General features: G+C 37.5%; 1 protein-coding gene across 12 annotated transcripts in view; it reads right to left on the minus strand.

Moving 5' to 3' along the window:
- Positions 1 to 15104, minus strand: part of ZFAND3 (zinc finger AN1-type containing 3) — a 324488-nt gene that overhangs the window by 54281 nt on the left and 255103 nt on the right. For all 12 annotated transcript variants that reach the window (XM_072833199.1, XM_072833190.1, XM_072833193.1 and 9 more), the window contains one exon: positions 3684 to 3749. In XM_072833199.1, the coding sequence (XP_072689300.1) occupies positions 3684 to 3749 (66 nt within the window). The remainder of the gene's footprint in view (positions 1 to 3683; positions 3750 to 15104) is intronic.

Raw genomic sequence — 15104 nt, forward strand, 5'->3', positions numbered from 1 at the left:
TTTTTTTTTTTTCAAGCTTTTACTATTTTCTCCCCACAACTCACAATCTATATATTGTATGTCCTTCTTCAGAGATCATTTTTTTAAATTTTTTATTTATGATAGTCACAGAGAGAGAGAGAGAGAGAGAGAGAGAGGGGGGCAGAGACATAGGCAGAGGGAGAAGCAGGCTCCATGCACCGGGAGCCCGACGTGGGACTCGATCCCGGGTCCCCAGGATTGTGCCCTGGGCCAAAGGCAGGCGCCAAACCGCTGCGCCACCCAGGGATCCCTTCTTCAGAGATCATTGACTTAAAGGACCACTGTATTCCAGCCTAAGTATCCTTTTTCTAATATAACATCATTTATTATTTTTTAGAGGAGGAGGAGGAAGGAGGAGTGGGAGAGGAAGAGGGAGAATCTGAAGCAGGCTATATGCCCAGCACGGAGCCCAAAGTAGGGCTCAATCTCATGACCCTGAGATCATGATCTGAGCTAAAATCACAAGTCAGACACTTAACCAACTGAGCCACCTAGGTTGTCCCTATTATGTCATTATTATGCTAGAGGCTGCTTTAGGTCCAAACTTGTATGGATAGATTGGCTGGGAAGAGTTGGTGTATGGCTCATAAGAAATGTGTGGTTATAAGGTAATTATTTAGTGATCATCTATGCCTGAAGCCTATGTCTGAGAGTTCTTTAGAACTACTATTGCTGTACCCACTGGGGTAGAAGCACTACAGGGCATATGTTACAGGCAAAGAGTCCTTCTCTTAAAGACCCAGACATAAAGAGTACAGTACAAGACATTCCAGCAACATAATAGTAAGTAGGTGGTGGTGATACATAGGAAAAATGCCCAGAATCCCCACATGGGCAACCTGCTCATGCCAGGACAGAAAGATGGAAACAAAGACAGTCAGCCTGTGATTCTCAAAGAAAATCATTTAATTTACCTCTGAACATCAGGAGGCTCTGTCCTCTAGAGTCAGGGCTATTGTGTAAGCATACGGCTAGCTCAAGGAGTCTGAGGGGGCATAGGCAGGCTTCTTGAAAAGAGTGGTGCAGCAGGCTGAACTTGATGGCCTTTATTTAATGTCCACGCTAAGAAATCTCAACTTTCCTTCGGGCTTTTCAGGAGATGATCTGCGCGTTGCATTAATTTCCTTCCAAGCCAGAAATTCTCAATCTCTTTCTAATTAAGAAGAATGTATTCACCTAAAAGGAGGCCTAGGAATGTATGACTGAGAGCTCAATGTCTCCCTTATCATGTGCATATTATCCTCAGCTCCTAGTACTGACATGCAATAAAGAATGTGAGCAACATAAAATCAATTAACGAAACTAGATATGGCAATGCATTAACTTCTAATTTACTTTTCTTTCTGCCTAAAATACATGTTAATGTGGTATCAACAACATAAACACCACCTATAATCTTTAATGACTATAGTATGATAGCAGCTACCATTATTAAACATCTATTATGTGAGCTTTATGTATATTATTTCTTACCTCAAACCTATGAGATAGATTTGTCATTCCAGTTTAGAGATGAATAAAATTTGAGATGTTAACTTATTTGCTCAAAATCACACTTTGTAAGTGGCTAGGCTAGAATCTGACATCCGATCTGCTTCTAGAACTCACATTTTTAAAACTACTTCACAATATGTGGTGTTTCAGTATCTTGTTTTTCTTTCTCCACATTTCACCAATGATATTCTTTTTCCACTGTCTGACAGGAAGTATAGGTAATTAAATAAAATAGGCAGTAGTATTATGTAGTGGAAAATACCACAGGCTTTAGTATCTGAAAGATCTGTGTCCAAAAAACTGACAGTGACCAGAGGGGATGGGTAGGGGGATGGGTGAAATAGGTGATGGGGATTAAGAGTGCACTTAGTGTGATGGGCACTGAGTTAGTAGAGAATTGTTGAACGCTTGAAATATTGTACACTTGAAACAAATATAACATTGTATGCTAACTATATTGGAACTAAATTTAAAAGCTTAATAAAAGAATGAAAAATCTGTGTTCAAGTTGTGACTCTATTATCTACTAGCAATATTACCACCCCAGGAAATTTACTTAACTTTCTGAATAGCCCATTTTTGTCATCTATAAAAGAAGAAGAATTATCTTGCAGAACCATCCTGAAGATTAAATGAGCATGTGTATAAAACATACTGAATGGTGCCTGGTAATGCAGTAAGCATGCAATGAATGCTGTTACTATTTTTAGATATATAAAATAGAATGGGAGCAGAAGAGAGGAATGAGATATGCCCAGAAAATGAAGGGCAGAAGTATATGATATTCAGTAGGGAGGATTCCTACTAGTTTCAGTGTCTACACTGAGCACATAAGTCTCCTTTTTAAATCTCTCAGGATAACCCAACGTACTTGAGGCCCATTGCTTAACTACCTCAACATGTTAGTAGGGCCAGTGGTAAATTCTGCCCTGTGAGCCAAGACTGAAAGGAAAAACGAAAGACTGAAGCATACTGTGCATGTGAAGTGTTGGATGTGAAATCAAAGGGCTCTGAGTGTTTTCAAGCTTCTGGGTGGAGTGGGTGTAGGATGGCCCTTACCTCAGGGCACAGCTCTCTTCTATCTCAACCAGGAACTACCCAGGGGACCTTGGGTACTGGGCACAAAGACAGATGAGAGCATGCCAGGACTATCTTACATACACCCTGTCTCAAAACTGGTATAGAAAAGTAAAATTAAATTCCTTAGAGTTCATATCTGGACGTTACTCTGAAACTGTGCAAGGACAGGCCTGTTTCGGGTTTAAACTATGAGCATTTAAAGGGACTGAGACTTCAGTTTAACGTTGTACACAGAAATAGTTTGTGCTATTTCTACTGGGGAGTTAAAAGGACTTTTTAAGTTATGTAAAAGACTGACTGTGACCTTCTAGAAAAACAACATAGTTACTTTGACTCTTCCAAATATAATCTTTAAGGTATTTTAAATAGCAGGCAGCATTATTAGAAAAGGCAAATATTGCTTAAAATAAATTAAGCTATGGACTAAGGGAGCAGTGAGCATTATGACTGCTCTTTAGAAATCTACAAGATCCATGACTTCATGTTTAATAAAAATGTCACAGATGCACAAAGATGTTTTGAGGATTCCATGCATCTAAAAAGAAAGATTTCAGCATACACCATGGCTTTAAGATGAATGGGAGAAAATAATTTTCTAAAACTAAAATAATTTTCTAAAACAATGTTATAATTGTCAAGTTAAAACACTGATTATCTATATGTACAACTTCTTTCACCTCCCAGCTCCATTATTTAAATAATGTTTTTACAGTAGGTCCAAGGCTTAGACAAATTAGACACATGCCAGAAACAAGGCAATTACCTGTATGTTTCATGCCTTAATAATATTCTTCAAACATTAGGAAGCAGGTAGATTTTTTTTTTTTAAGCAGGTAGATTTTAATGTCCATCTTCTTGGTTCTAGCTTTAGAACCTAGCTGCTAGCATTAACTCAATTTGACCTCAAAGAGCACAACTCTGACTCCTGTTCACTCCACCTCCACTCCCAATACTTAGCACATACTTCATTGGACAACTGATAAAAGACATTAGAGAGTACCCTGGTAAAGACACCATGTTAAAACCAGTAGCTAATTTCTGTGAAGAATCCAGGTAAGAATGAATCCAGGTAAGAATGATGTACGTACCTGTACCACAGGATCTTTTGGTTGGTGTGATTAACGAGACATGAGCTGTGTCTGTGCATGGCCCACCTAGAAAAAGAAAGGCAGGCACATCAGTCAGGACATATCTTCTACATGCCCAAAGTTGCTATCTTGGATAAAGAGAAACCTCAAAGGCAAGGATAAACCTGCAAATATGCATGAAGAGGGGCATCTCCAAAGCTGGAGATGGTGGTGGTAGTGGTAGTGGTGGTAGTTAATTCTAATGACCTAATTTTAGTCCAGCTATTTAGAGGATAGGTCCATATTCTTTCTATATCATAACATGCTTTTCATAAAAAACAATGGAATTTCATACTGTTCATAAGTTAAGGATAAAATTTTAACTAGAATTCTAATCCGGATGCAAGGAAATTACCAATAAGTTTGGGGAGATGAGTTTTTCACCAGAGTAATAAGCAGGAGTACTCCCTCTGAAAGTGATCTCAGTGGTTACCCCACTTTTGAATTTATTGCAAAACTAGTCTTCTTTAAAGAGAACTCCAGGGCAGCCTAGGTGGCTCAGTGATTTAGCACCACCTTCAGCCCAGGGCGCGATCCTGGAGAAGCAGGATCGAATCCCATGTCAGGCTCCCTGCATGGAGCCTGCATCTCCCTCTGCCTGTGTCTCTGCCTCTCTCTTTCTGTTCTCATGAATAAATAAATAAAATCTTAAAAAAATAAATAAAGAGAATTCCATAAGGAACAAAACACTGCTTTACAAAAAAAAAAAAAAAAGGATCATTCTAATAAAGCATTACTGAACAAGGAAGAACACTTAGTTTAACTATAAGAATATGACAAGAAGAGAGAGGCCTTTTATGGAATCTTTGTGAGCCCAGAGATCTAGAGATCTGGTGGATAAGCATAATTCAAGAGTATGCACAAGATACAGTCAGTTACTGGGTGAAGTTTTGGAAAGCAGTAATTTCACGCTGCAGAATCAGGACCACCAACAAATTCTTACGTTGATATTGATACATACACCAACCCTCCCAATGTTGGGGACCATGCCCTACCTTCTGAAGTTACTGTATAACAAAATATCAATGGTTCTCAACATGCCCAAGGAGGGGCAGTGATGATGATCATGAAGGAATACAACACACAGGCAAATGTTATATTATTTTGAAAAGGCTTCTTGGGTGATGATGACTAGCAAAGGAAAACATGGTTTCCTGGCATAGCTGTATGTGAACTATGACAAAACTTATCACTGAAGTTACCCATTAAAAAGAAAGGGAGGATGAAAGAGCTCTGAGCCCTATTCCAGAGTTTATGTTACCAACATCCATTGGTTTAGAGACCTAGAGATCCCACCTAAGAAGTTAATCATTAGTACACTCTTTCCAAAGCCATATACGAAGGCCATAACAGCAGCAAACTTTAGTAGGTATATGAAGACACAGAGAGTAAACAGGAAAAGGGAGGAAAAACCAAGCAAGTGTATTGTTAACGCCAAAGAGCACTTAGAAAATCCTACAATGTGCCACTCCATGGGTTAGTCTCATGCAAAGGGAGTTTATAAATCTTTTTAGGAAGACAAAATTTGTGTACATAAAGAACAATACATGACAGCAATAAAGAGCTGAATGGGAAATGACCAAGTGCCTGCCAAAGAATATGGAACAAGTAATAAATGCTAAATGTAATCAGAAGAATGATATTCACCATTTGCCAGTATCACCTGGAAATACTTCTCAAGAATTTGAAAATGAGACAAAGAATAAACTGAAAGTTAGAAAGGCAAAAAGAGCGTTTAAGTTGAAAAATTTTCCTACAAACATCATTATCATTAGAGAAAGCTTCACATACAAAAATCCAGAGTCCAAATGGGCAACCGTGCCATGAAAAATAGGCAACATGGAGTGACAATGAGCTGCAGGAAAATCTGACACAAATCCCATATCAGAACCCTTTGGACAATGGCTTCTACAGCTTCATAAAAACACTTTAGCTTTTGCCTCCATGTGAGGTTTTTGATTTTGGTTTTTGCTGTTGTTGTCTGAAGCATTCTTATTTCTGGGGGAATTAAAGGCTGTTAGAGAAGACTTAAAGTCCTGCAACTACTCCCTACTTGCTGAGTAATCCTGGATAAGTTTAACAGAAAAGTAGGCATAGTAAATTGCCTATAAGCCACAGTGTTGATGAGATCATCTGTACAAAAAGACTTTATAAACTATAAAGCTTTATATTATATATCACTTTTTCTATCACCAGACTTTATGCTCCAGGAGCCAAGACCCACTATGTCATCTACTCTTGGGTCATGACTATGTGAACAGTGAGCAATTAATAGTGTTTATTAAGTAACCACTGGAAGCTGCTCGATGAAATCAGGAGAGTAATGTGCATTTTTTTAAAAAACCTTTTTTTTTTAATTGAAACATTACAGTAAGAATTAAATACTGGAATTAAGTGTGTCAATCTTATTTAAGACACACTGAAAGTTTTTTTTTGTATATTTTTTTATTGGAGTTCGATTTGCCAACATATAACATCCAGTGCTCATCCCATCAAGTGCCCCTCTCAGTGCCCGTCACCCAGGCACCCCATCCCCCCGCCCACTTCCCCTTCCACTACCCCTTGTTCATTTCCCAGAGTTAGATCTCTCTCATGTTCTATCACCCTCTCTGATATTTCCCACTCATTTCCTCTCCTTTCCCCATTAATCCCTTTCACTATTTTTTAAAATTCCCCCAAGGAATGAAACCATATGTCTGTCCTTCTCTGATTGACTTCACTCAGCATAACACCCTCCAGTTCTATCCACCTTGAAGCAAATGGTGGGTATTTGTTGTTTCTAATGGCTGAGTAATATTCCATTGTATATATAGACCACATGCACTGAAAGGTTTTAACAGATACACACACACACTTTTTTTTTTAATTTTATTTATTTATTCATGAGACACACACACAGAGAGAGAGAGAGAGAGAGAGAGAGAGGCAGAGACACAGGCAGAGACACAGGCAGAGGGAGAAGCAGGCTCCATGAAGGGAGCCCGACGTGGGACTGGATCCCGGGTCTCCAGGATCACACCCCGGGCCAAAGGCAGCGCTAAACTACTGAGCCACCCAGGGATCCCCCACACACACTCTTATGTAGCAACCATCAGATAAAAACATTAGAATATTTCCAGAATCTAGAAAGTTCAAAGGAGCATTTTCAAAATAGAGATTCCCAAACCCAGACTATGGAAATTTTGATGCAACAATGGGTAAGGCTGGGTATAGGAAGTGATCTTAGTGCACATTTTAAAACCAGCTGAACACAATGTAAATATTAACAGCCCAGTCAGTTCCAATCTCTGGTAACATTTTCTTTAACTCCCAGCTCAACATCTGGCCAACATCACTGAGTACCCACTAAATGGTGAACTGCACGGAACACAAGATTCAATAACAGCATAACTTCCAGAATACTTTTTTCAAAGGACATAAAAGAATTCATCCAGTAAAATTATGAGAGAAGGGAGAAACTGGCCAATTCAAAATCCCTAGAGAAATTTAGCTGGGATTCATGACTTAACACTCCCATATTCACAAATGTAATCTTTACCTCAATCTGTGGGTTGAGAGTTGGTCCTTTTTTAAAATTTCTAATGAATGAATTTCTATGGGTTTTGGCAAATATGCAAAAACTTTAAGGCTACCTAGCATATCTCAACATGCATCATCATGAAAGTGTTCTCCAGAGAGCTTGTTAAAATAACAACCCAATCCAATGTATTCACTACATTATAGTAAAGTACAAATAGAACCATAGTTGAGCCAAAACAAACTGACAGCATGAGTAAGTATCAGTGATAATATAACCCAGCTTTGATAATTGGACAGTATTATAAACAGAGAGCTTGGAATTAAGTTTGGTCTGGTAGACTATAACCTATGAAACTCTTTAAAATCCAAAACAGATGCATATGAGCACTGCACATATATTCTACACTAATTGTGCTGTCAAACAAAATTCCTATACGCTCAAAAGGAGTAGTCATAGGACATTATATCTACCAGTACACAGTTATAGGTCTTCCTCAACTTACAATGGAGTTATGTCCTGATAAAGCCTGAAAATCCTAAGTAAGAAATGGTGAAAATCCAAAGTTAGAAATGCACTTAATACATCTAATCTACCAAATACTATAGTTAGCCCAGCTTACCTTAAGTCTCCTCAGAACACCTGCATTAACCTATAGGTGGGCAAGATCATCTAACATAAAGCCTATTTTAAATTAAGTTTGAATATCTCATGTAATTTATTGAGTAGTGTCCTAAGGGGAAAAACAGAATGGTTGTATGGGTACAGAATGGTTCTAAGTGTGTTTACCCTTGTGAAGGTAAGGCTGACTGGGAGCTGTTCTCCCTGCTGCTGCCCAGCACGAGAGGATACCGTGCCATATACTGTTAGCCCGGGAAAAGATCCCAATTCAAAATTCAAGTATGGTTTCTACTGAACGTATATGGCTTTCACACCATTATAAAGATCCTAAGTTGAACCACTGTTAGGTCAGGGACCATCTGTAATTCCAAATCAACTCTGGTAAAATGAATACAGAAAATTAAGACCATTCAAAGGAAACCTTTTCAAGTTTTTGTCCACAACAAGAACAACAACAACAACAAAAAATACAACATGGGTGCCATGTGGTTAAAGCAAACAAAATAATTTTGAGAGTTGATAGTAAGGATCAAAGTCAGGGCACCTGCTCCATCAAGGAAGGGAGTGGACTTTTCTTTATTGAGCTTTCTAATGCCCGAGAAGGGTGGCATATGGTCCAATAAGTCACTGTAAACCCTGCTCCTACTTTTGGCCCTATATCCTCTTCTTCCCAAGCAGCAGGGTAGACAGAGCTAATAACTAAAGAGCAAGGTGAGGAAGCCTCTTTATAATTGGGTTTTATAAACGAATGTGATTTATGTGTATGTGCATCTGTGTTATGTGTTCAGTGTGATCATAGTTAGGAAAAGAAATGTATTTCTTTACATTTTCAGAATGATTCACACCATTACTCTCTAGCCTACAGTAGTGGCAACTTTTGGGTTTTTGAATATTAAAAAACAACAACAACACAAAAGTTCTTTGTTTAATGACAGGGTCTCTGGAGATTCTGAACCAAATGGTATCAGGATTAACCAACCTGAACTACCATTTAGCCAACCACTAGGAGTACTTTTTGCTTTCTTTTGCTAAAGCATATTAAATATCTGATTTTTTCAAATTTCTTCACTATCTGAAGATATTTATTGACAGATTATAATTTTGCATTTGATATTACATTCAGAAGACTTTTTCCTAAGTTTTAACAATTTATAATCTGGAATTTGCAAGTTTGTGGTTTGTGAGCAGAAATCTGAATACACTATTTTGTCTTCTAGGGATGTTCTCTTCTTGTATTAAACGTGTGATACATAATGTAGCACTATGGATTGCATTTGCAATTCCACATGAAAGGCATGAAATAAAATTCTTCAGCTATATTCCCAACAAGAACTCTTTATAGCATTTCTAATAGGGTAGTGGATTTTCTTGGAGAAACAGTACTAATTTCAGCCCTGTACAGTTGAAGACAGGGGTCAAATCTGCATACTAAGTTCACTATAATCTGCAAAACCAGGAGTGAATAAAGGTATTCCATTAATTATCAACACTCATATTTCAAGCTGAAGTTGCAGAATTCTTGAATTTTCTGTCAGTCTCCTGTAGAGTTACTGAGCATGTAAAAAAATACCTCAGAGCCTACCCATGTAGTAGTCAACCCAACAGACTAGGGGTTGGAGACTATGTCTCAGGGAGGAAACAAAGTACACAGGGTTGGAGGCAGCTGCATTTAGGATGGCAATCATCTTAGGCACTCCAGATCTAAGGCTGAGTAAATATAGAAAAATAGTATTTCTCCTTAACCTTGAAAATAATAGAGATCAACAATTTACTCAGAAAGGTTTTGTTAAAACAGCTGTGCTGACTGGTTATTTTTGGCTCCTGGATCCATAGCCCTCATTGGCTGCAGTTATACCATGTGGTAAAGTACATCAATTAGGAAAAATGGACTGTCAAGGAGTCAGTCAGCTAAAAATTGCCAAAACCTCAATAATCAAATATTCTACTCTTAGCTCTTTCATGGTATCTACAAAAAATTAATACACAAAATAGCCATTCCTTTTGCAGATTTATAACACTTCAATATTCTTACTTAATTAACAAGACATTTACATAACAGTATCTAATTAATTTCCAACTAAAGACGCTATGGGCTAATTAGAAATGCATCATCCTTTTTTTTTTTTTTTTTTTTTAACCGGCTTGTCAATTCCGCTCTCTCATAATCTGCACATTGTTTACTGTGCAGGATTCTCACTTTTCTAGGCTCAGTGTTCAAAAGGTGATTCAAGAGCTACAATTCTCCTCCCTCTCAAGAGATTTATAATATCTTATCAATAATTTTTGATGAGGCAACTCAAAAAAAAAAGTAAAACCCAAGCCCTCCAAAAACCCCAAAATCCTATACAACAGGCTTAGTAAAATGAACTCTACTTGTCTCCTGATTTGGCCATATTATGAATGTAAAACTGTCTTTTAAAAATATTCAAAGAATCTATATTTCTTCACTAGCAAAATATTCCTTCTTTAAAAGCCTACAATAGACACATGGAGAGACTTAAAGTAGTAAATGGTAAGAAACAAACAGTAAGAAATGAATATCAGGGGCAGATAAAAAAGCACAAGAAAATAAGTCATCTCCCTCAGAAAAGGTGATCCTCCAACCTCACCTTAAACCTACAATTCATGAATTATTTTAATCAGAAAGAACACACCTAATCTGTCTACATAATTGAGTTTGAAAAGCACCATCGATTAAAAACAAGGATACATAAAGATATAATGAGTGAGAATCTAAGTTTACAGAAAATCTTCAGCACAGATAATAGCCCTCCCATTTCTCCAAATGAAACCTCCAAATTAAACCATTTACAAAGCTTGTTACAGAATCTAAGTGTTAATCTCTCAGAAGTTCTAATCCTAATTTATTGTGTGATCTCTCACATCATTTAGAGCTAAATTCATGAGAAGGGGATTTTCAAAGTGAGTCAGAAGTTGCTATTGGTAGCTATCTATTTTGTTCATAAAGGGCTTCTCAAAATTTCATTACCATTCTATCCTGCTCCCCAAAATAATTATAGTGTTGGGCAGCTCTGCAAATGTTAGTGTATGTTTGTATGTGAGTATGCTTATTAGCCTATTTGGCTCAATAGAAATAAAATTTGTAATTCTCCCACACCACCTTCCCCTGGGAACAACACTACAAGCAAAATGAAATCAGGAATGTTTTCCATTTGCCTAGTACCGATGGACTCTTCTATAGGAGTTAAAGTGGACATCCTGCTGGGTGCAGGGGATGTATGTTGAAGAAATAGTCTCTCATGACCCAGCAATGGCCTTATATGGAACGAGCCTCAAGGGCAAGAGCAAAGTCGTACTTGTTTTAGTAATCTAGTATGTTTGGTGTTCAAAAATAGTTTTTACTGCTGAATGAAAATGATCCAGGCCAAAAGCAATTACTGAACATACATAACTATTCAGAAGGGATATGGAACTATTATAAATATAATGGATTTTTGCCATATTTACATGTTGATCTAGCATAGCAGTTCTCAAAAATTTTGGTCTTGGGGCCCACCCCCTTTTCTTAAAGATTTTATTAATTTATTTTAGAGATGGAGAGAGAGACCAAGGGAGTGGGGTGGGGTGGGAACAGAGAGAGAGGGATTAGCAGACTCCATACTCAGAGGCAAGCCCCACATGGAACTCGATCTCAGAACCCTGAGATCATGACTTGAGCCAAAATCAAGAGTCAGATGCTTAACCAACTGAGCCACCCAGGCACCCCTTTGGGATCTTTTTATACTTAAAAATTATTAAGGACACTAAAGACCTTCTGCTTATGTGGGATATATCTGCTGATATGTACCTGATCTAAAATTAAAGCTGAACTGCTTCTCTCTCTGCCTCTCTTTCTGTCATGAATAAATAAAATCTAAAAAATAAAAATAAAAAATAAAATTAAAGCTGAAAAAATTTAAAAATATAACTTCATTTAAAATTCATAAAAATAACTACAGGTCAACATAAAAACATACTGCTTTAGAAAAAGAAACCATGCATTTGGGGATCCCTGGGTGGACTCAGAGGTTTGGTGCCTGCCTTTGGCCCAGGGCGCGATCCTGGAGTCCCAGGATCGAGTCCCGCGTCAGGCTCCTGGCATGGAGCCTGCTTCTCCCTCTGCCTGTGTCTCTACCTCTCTCTCCTCTCTCTCTCTCTCTCTTTCTATGTCTATCATGAATAAATAAATAAAATCTTAAAAAAAACCCATGCAGTTTTTTGAAAATTATGAAAGCTATCTGTCTTAACAGACTTCTGAATTTTCACATCTGCATGTGCATTCAATTTTTAATGAGGGCTATCAATAAAATTCACCCTTCCACAGATACACAACCGGAAAAGGAAGGACTCCAAATGGGTCTTTGAGACCTCTAAAGGTTCTTAGACCATACTTTGAGAACCACTGGTATAGAACAAAACAATGACCCTAATAAAGGTTAATATAATTTCCAATTTCTCCATACTTTTCTCATGTGCCAACTGGCTTATTCTGGTCTGGCAGAGACCTTGCACTACTATTAGTATCAGTAAGACACTTAGCACATTCTCAACGAAATGTTAAATATTTAAGTAAATAAAGGCAAGAGATAATGGAATCAACTCTACAGTCATAATTTCAACCTAGGACATTCTGTTTCTGCTACCTATGTAGAGAATAAAAACATGTTTCAAGGAATTAAAAAAGATTCTGAGCCGCTAAGTGTTTGATTTCAGTTTTTCAGATGTGATCTCTCACCCAGAACCCTAATAACCAAAACAGAGCTTCCAATATATTAAGAAACTAACAAAACACCCAATATCAAGATTGCAAAATGTGAATAAAGTCCAATAGCAAATAACACTGAAATTCCAAGACACTACCACCTTAGGGATCAAAATTAGACTCCTTTTTTGAGGGGTCAAAATATCACCTGGCTAATACTTCTATTTTTAGATACTTGTTTCTCTCCGTGATAAAGCATATTTAATATGGATATGAAATCAGGAGCTGTCACTTCTTCAATTTAGGCTTCAGTTCTGACTATTTACAGGCATAACTAACGCCCAACACAGATTTCTATATTTGCATTTTACCATCAACATGAGCATGAATCTCATAACACATTAATGGAGAAACCACTCAGCATTAGAAGAGCTTTTATTTTTGACATAGTTCAGCTACTAAGAGCATTCTTATAAATCTTGGCCCGTGTCAGCAACCAAAAGGCTGCAATGCCTTCCTCTAAAAGAGAGGTGACTTGTGCATGTTCTTCATAAGAAGCTTCACAGAAAATGGAAAAAGACTTCTATTTAGGCCATAGGTATTTCCCTGTGGACATTTAAAAAGAATTCTGAACACAGGTCCCTTCCTCCCTGGTTCTTGGCTGAGCCTCTCCCATAAGTTGCTGTGCCACGTCTGGCAAAGTGTCCAGTGATGCTGAATGAAAGGTAACCTGCGTTCAAACTTCTTTTTACAGAAGTAAACACTAGAAAGTCTTGCTAATGGGACCTCTCTTTGCAAAAATAATAGCTAAAAATGCCACAATTTGAATTATGTAGTAAAGCGGTTTTATACTGCTATTTTGGAATTAAAAAACTTCCTTACAAAGATGGCATCCTATGGTTTTTATTAAATCTAAAAAACTGTCCTTTTGACAGATTAAAAAGTGAGATGGTTTATGAAATGACAGAACATGTGAATAGAAAATGGAAGTTTATGTAGTTGCTTTGGCTCTGGCAGCTATGAATTTTAGGAGAAGTTCACAAACACAATTAAAATATAAGGTTAAAATAACTACTTCTAACACACTCAAATAGATGGTCCTATTATAATATGATTTTTTTCAGCCAATACTTCTGTCATAGTAAGACTTAGATTCAGTTTAGAATCAGCACAGTGTCACCCATTACCTGTATCTACACAAAATAAAAATATGACAACTGCAAAGGGCTAAAGCTGTGTGAAATGTAGTTGTTCACTGTGACCTTTATTTTCACAGCAGTACAGAGCACTTCATTTAATAAGAACATAAAACAAAATCTGCATTTGCAGAGATGGGGGCAGTGATAACGCTGCTTCAAAATCTAGTCTTGAGTATCAGTAACTTTATAATCTAATCTCCTAGGTGCCTGAGGAAATCTTTATGGGAAACAAGCCTTTCAGATTTGCAGACTTCTTAAGGGAGCCTTAAACATGAGTATTTAAAGTCTGCTAGTCTTCTGTCTGACAAAGGGGAATCCCAAAGGGGGAAATTCAGGTGACAAAAGAAATACTATTTCTTTTTTTGACTGTGCTATTTGCACAGTCAAAAAAAGAAGGGAGGGAGGGAAGGAGATGGGTTGGGGGGCCTGTCTCCCCTTATTCCAAAATCTCTGGTGGTTAAAAGAGATTAACTGTTACCACAACAAGGCAACTGAATTTCAAACTTTGGTCGGGGAACTGCCTTTTTGAGTTGTTTCATCTTGGGGATACTGAATGGCACAGTCACAGAAAATAATAAACGAGTATTAAGTTGCTCCAAATCAGGTTCAAGCAATAACAAATCTCTCCTTAATGTACCAAAACACATGAAGTAGGTTTCCAAAAGTAAAAAAGAGTTAGAAAACTTTCTAAGTATTTAAATCAGTAAGCATTTACACTGAGTACTGTTTGCCAAGACTGTACTGGGCACTCTGGGAAACAGCAAAACAACATATAATAAAGTCTCTGCAAATTGTAGGTTTACTCTCTAAGCTGGTATAAGGAGATGATATTATTAGGTCAAAGAGGTAACCAAAACAATATGGGATTAAATGTTATAGTAAGAAGTATAGAAATTCCTCGGATGTAGCAATTAGTGTGGATAAAATAGGTTTGAGACAGTTTCCAAGAACATGAATAAAAATAGTAAGACAAGTGCCAAAGTGTCTCCTGAGAAAATAAGGGTCTAGCTTGGCTCAGAGCTGAGAATCACTGGTGAAATGGGTAAGCAGGTCAGATACAATAAAGGTCCAGATTATAGGGGAGGATGTGTGATACACAATTAAGAATCTGAATGACCAGACAGGTGATGATAAGGCCATTAAAGATTTTTCTTTCTTGTCTAACATGATTTGAATGGGAGACTCATTTGACAAATTTATGGACTAGGACAAGACTGGAGGCAAGATATGGCTGTAAATGCTACAAAAACACAATGGTGGCAGTGACAACTTCCCAGACCTTTGATATTTCTCTATCGAGTTAACTAGAGGATCATGAACAAAAACACATTAGGAACTATAGC

Source organism: Canis lupus, chromosome 7 (assembly GCF_048164855.1).
Source record: "Canis lupus baileyi chromosome 7, mCanLup2.hap1, whole genome shotgun sequence".
NCBI lineage: Eukaryota > Metazoa > Chordata > Mammalia > Carnivora > Canidae > Canis > Canis lupus.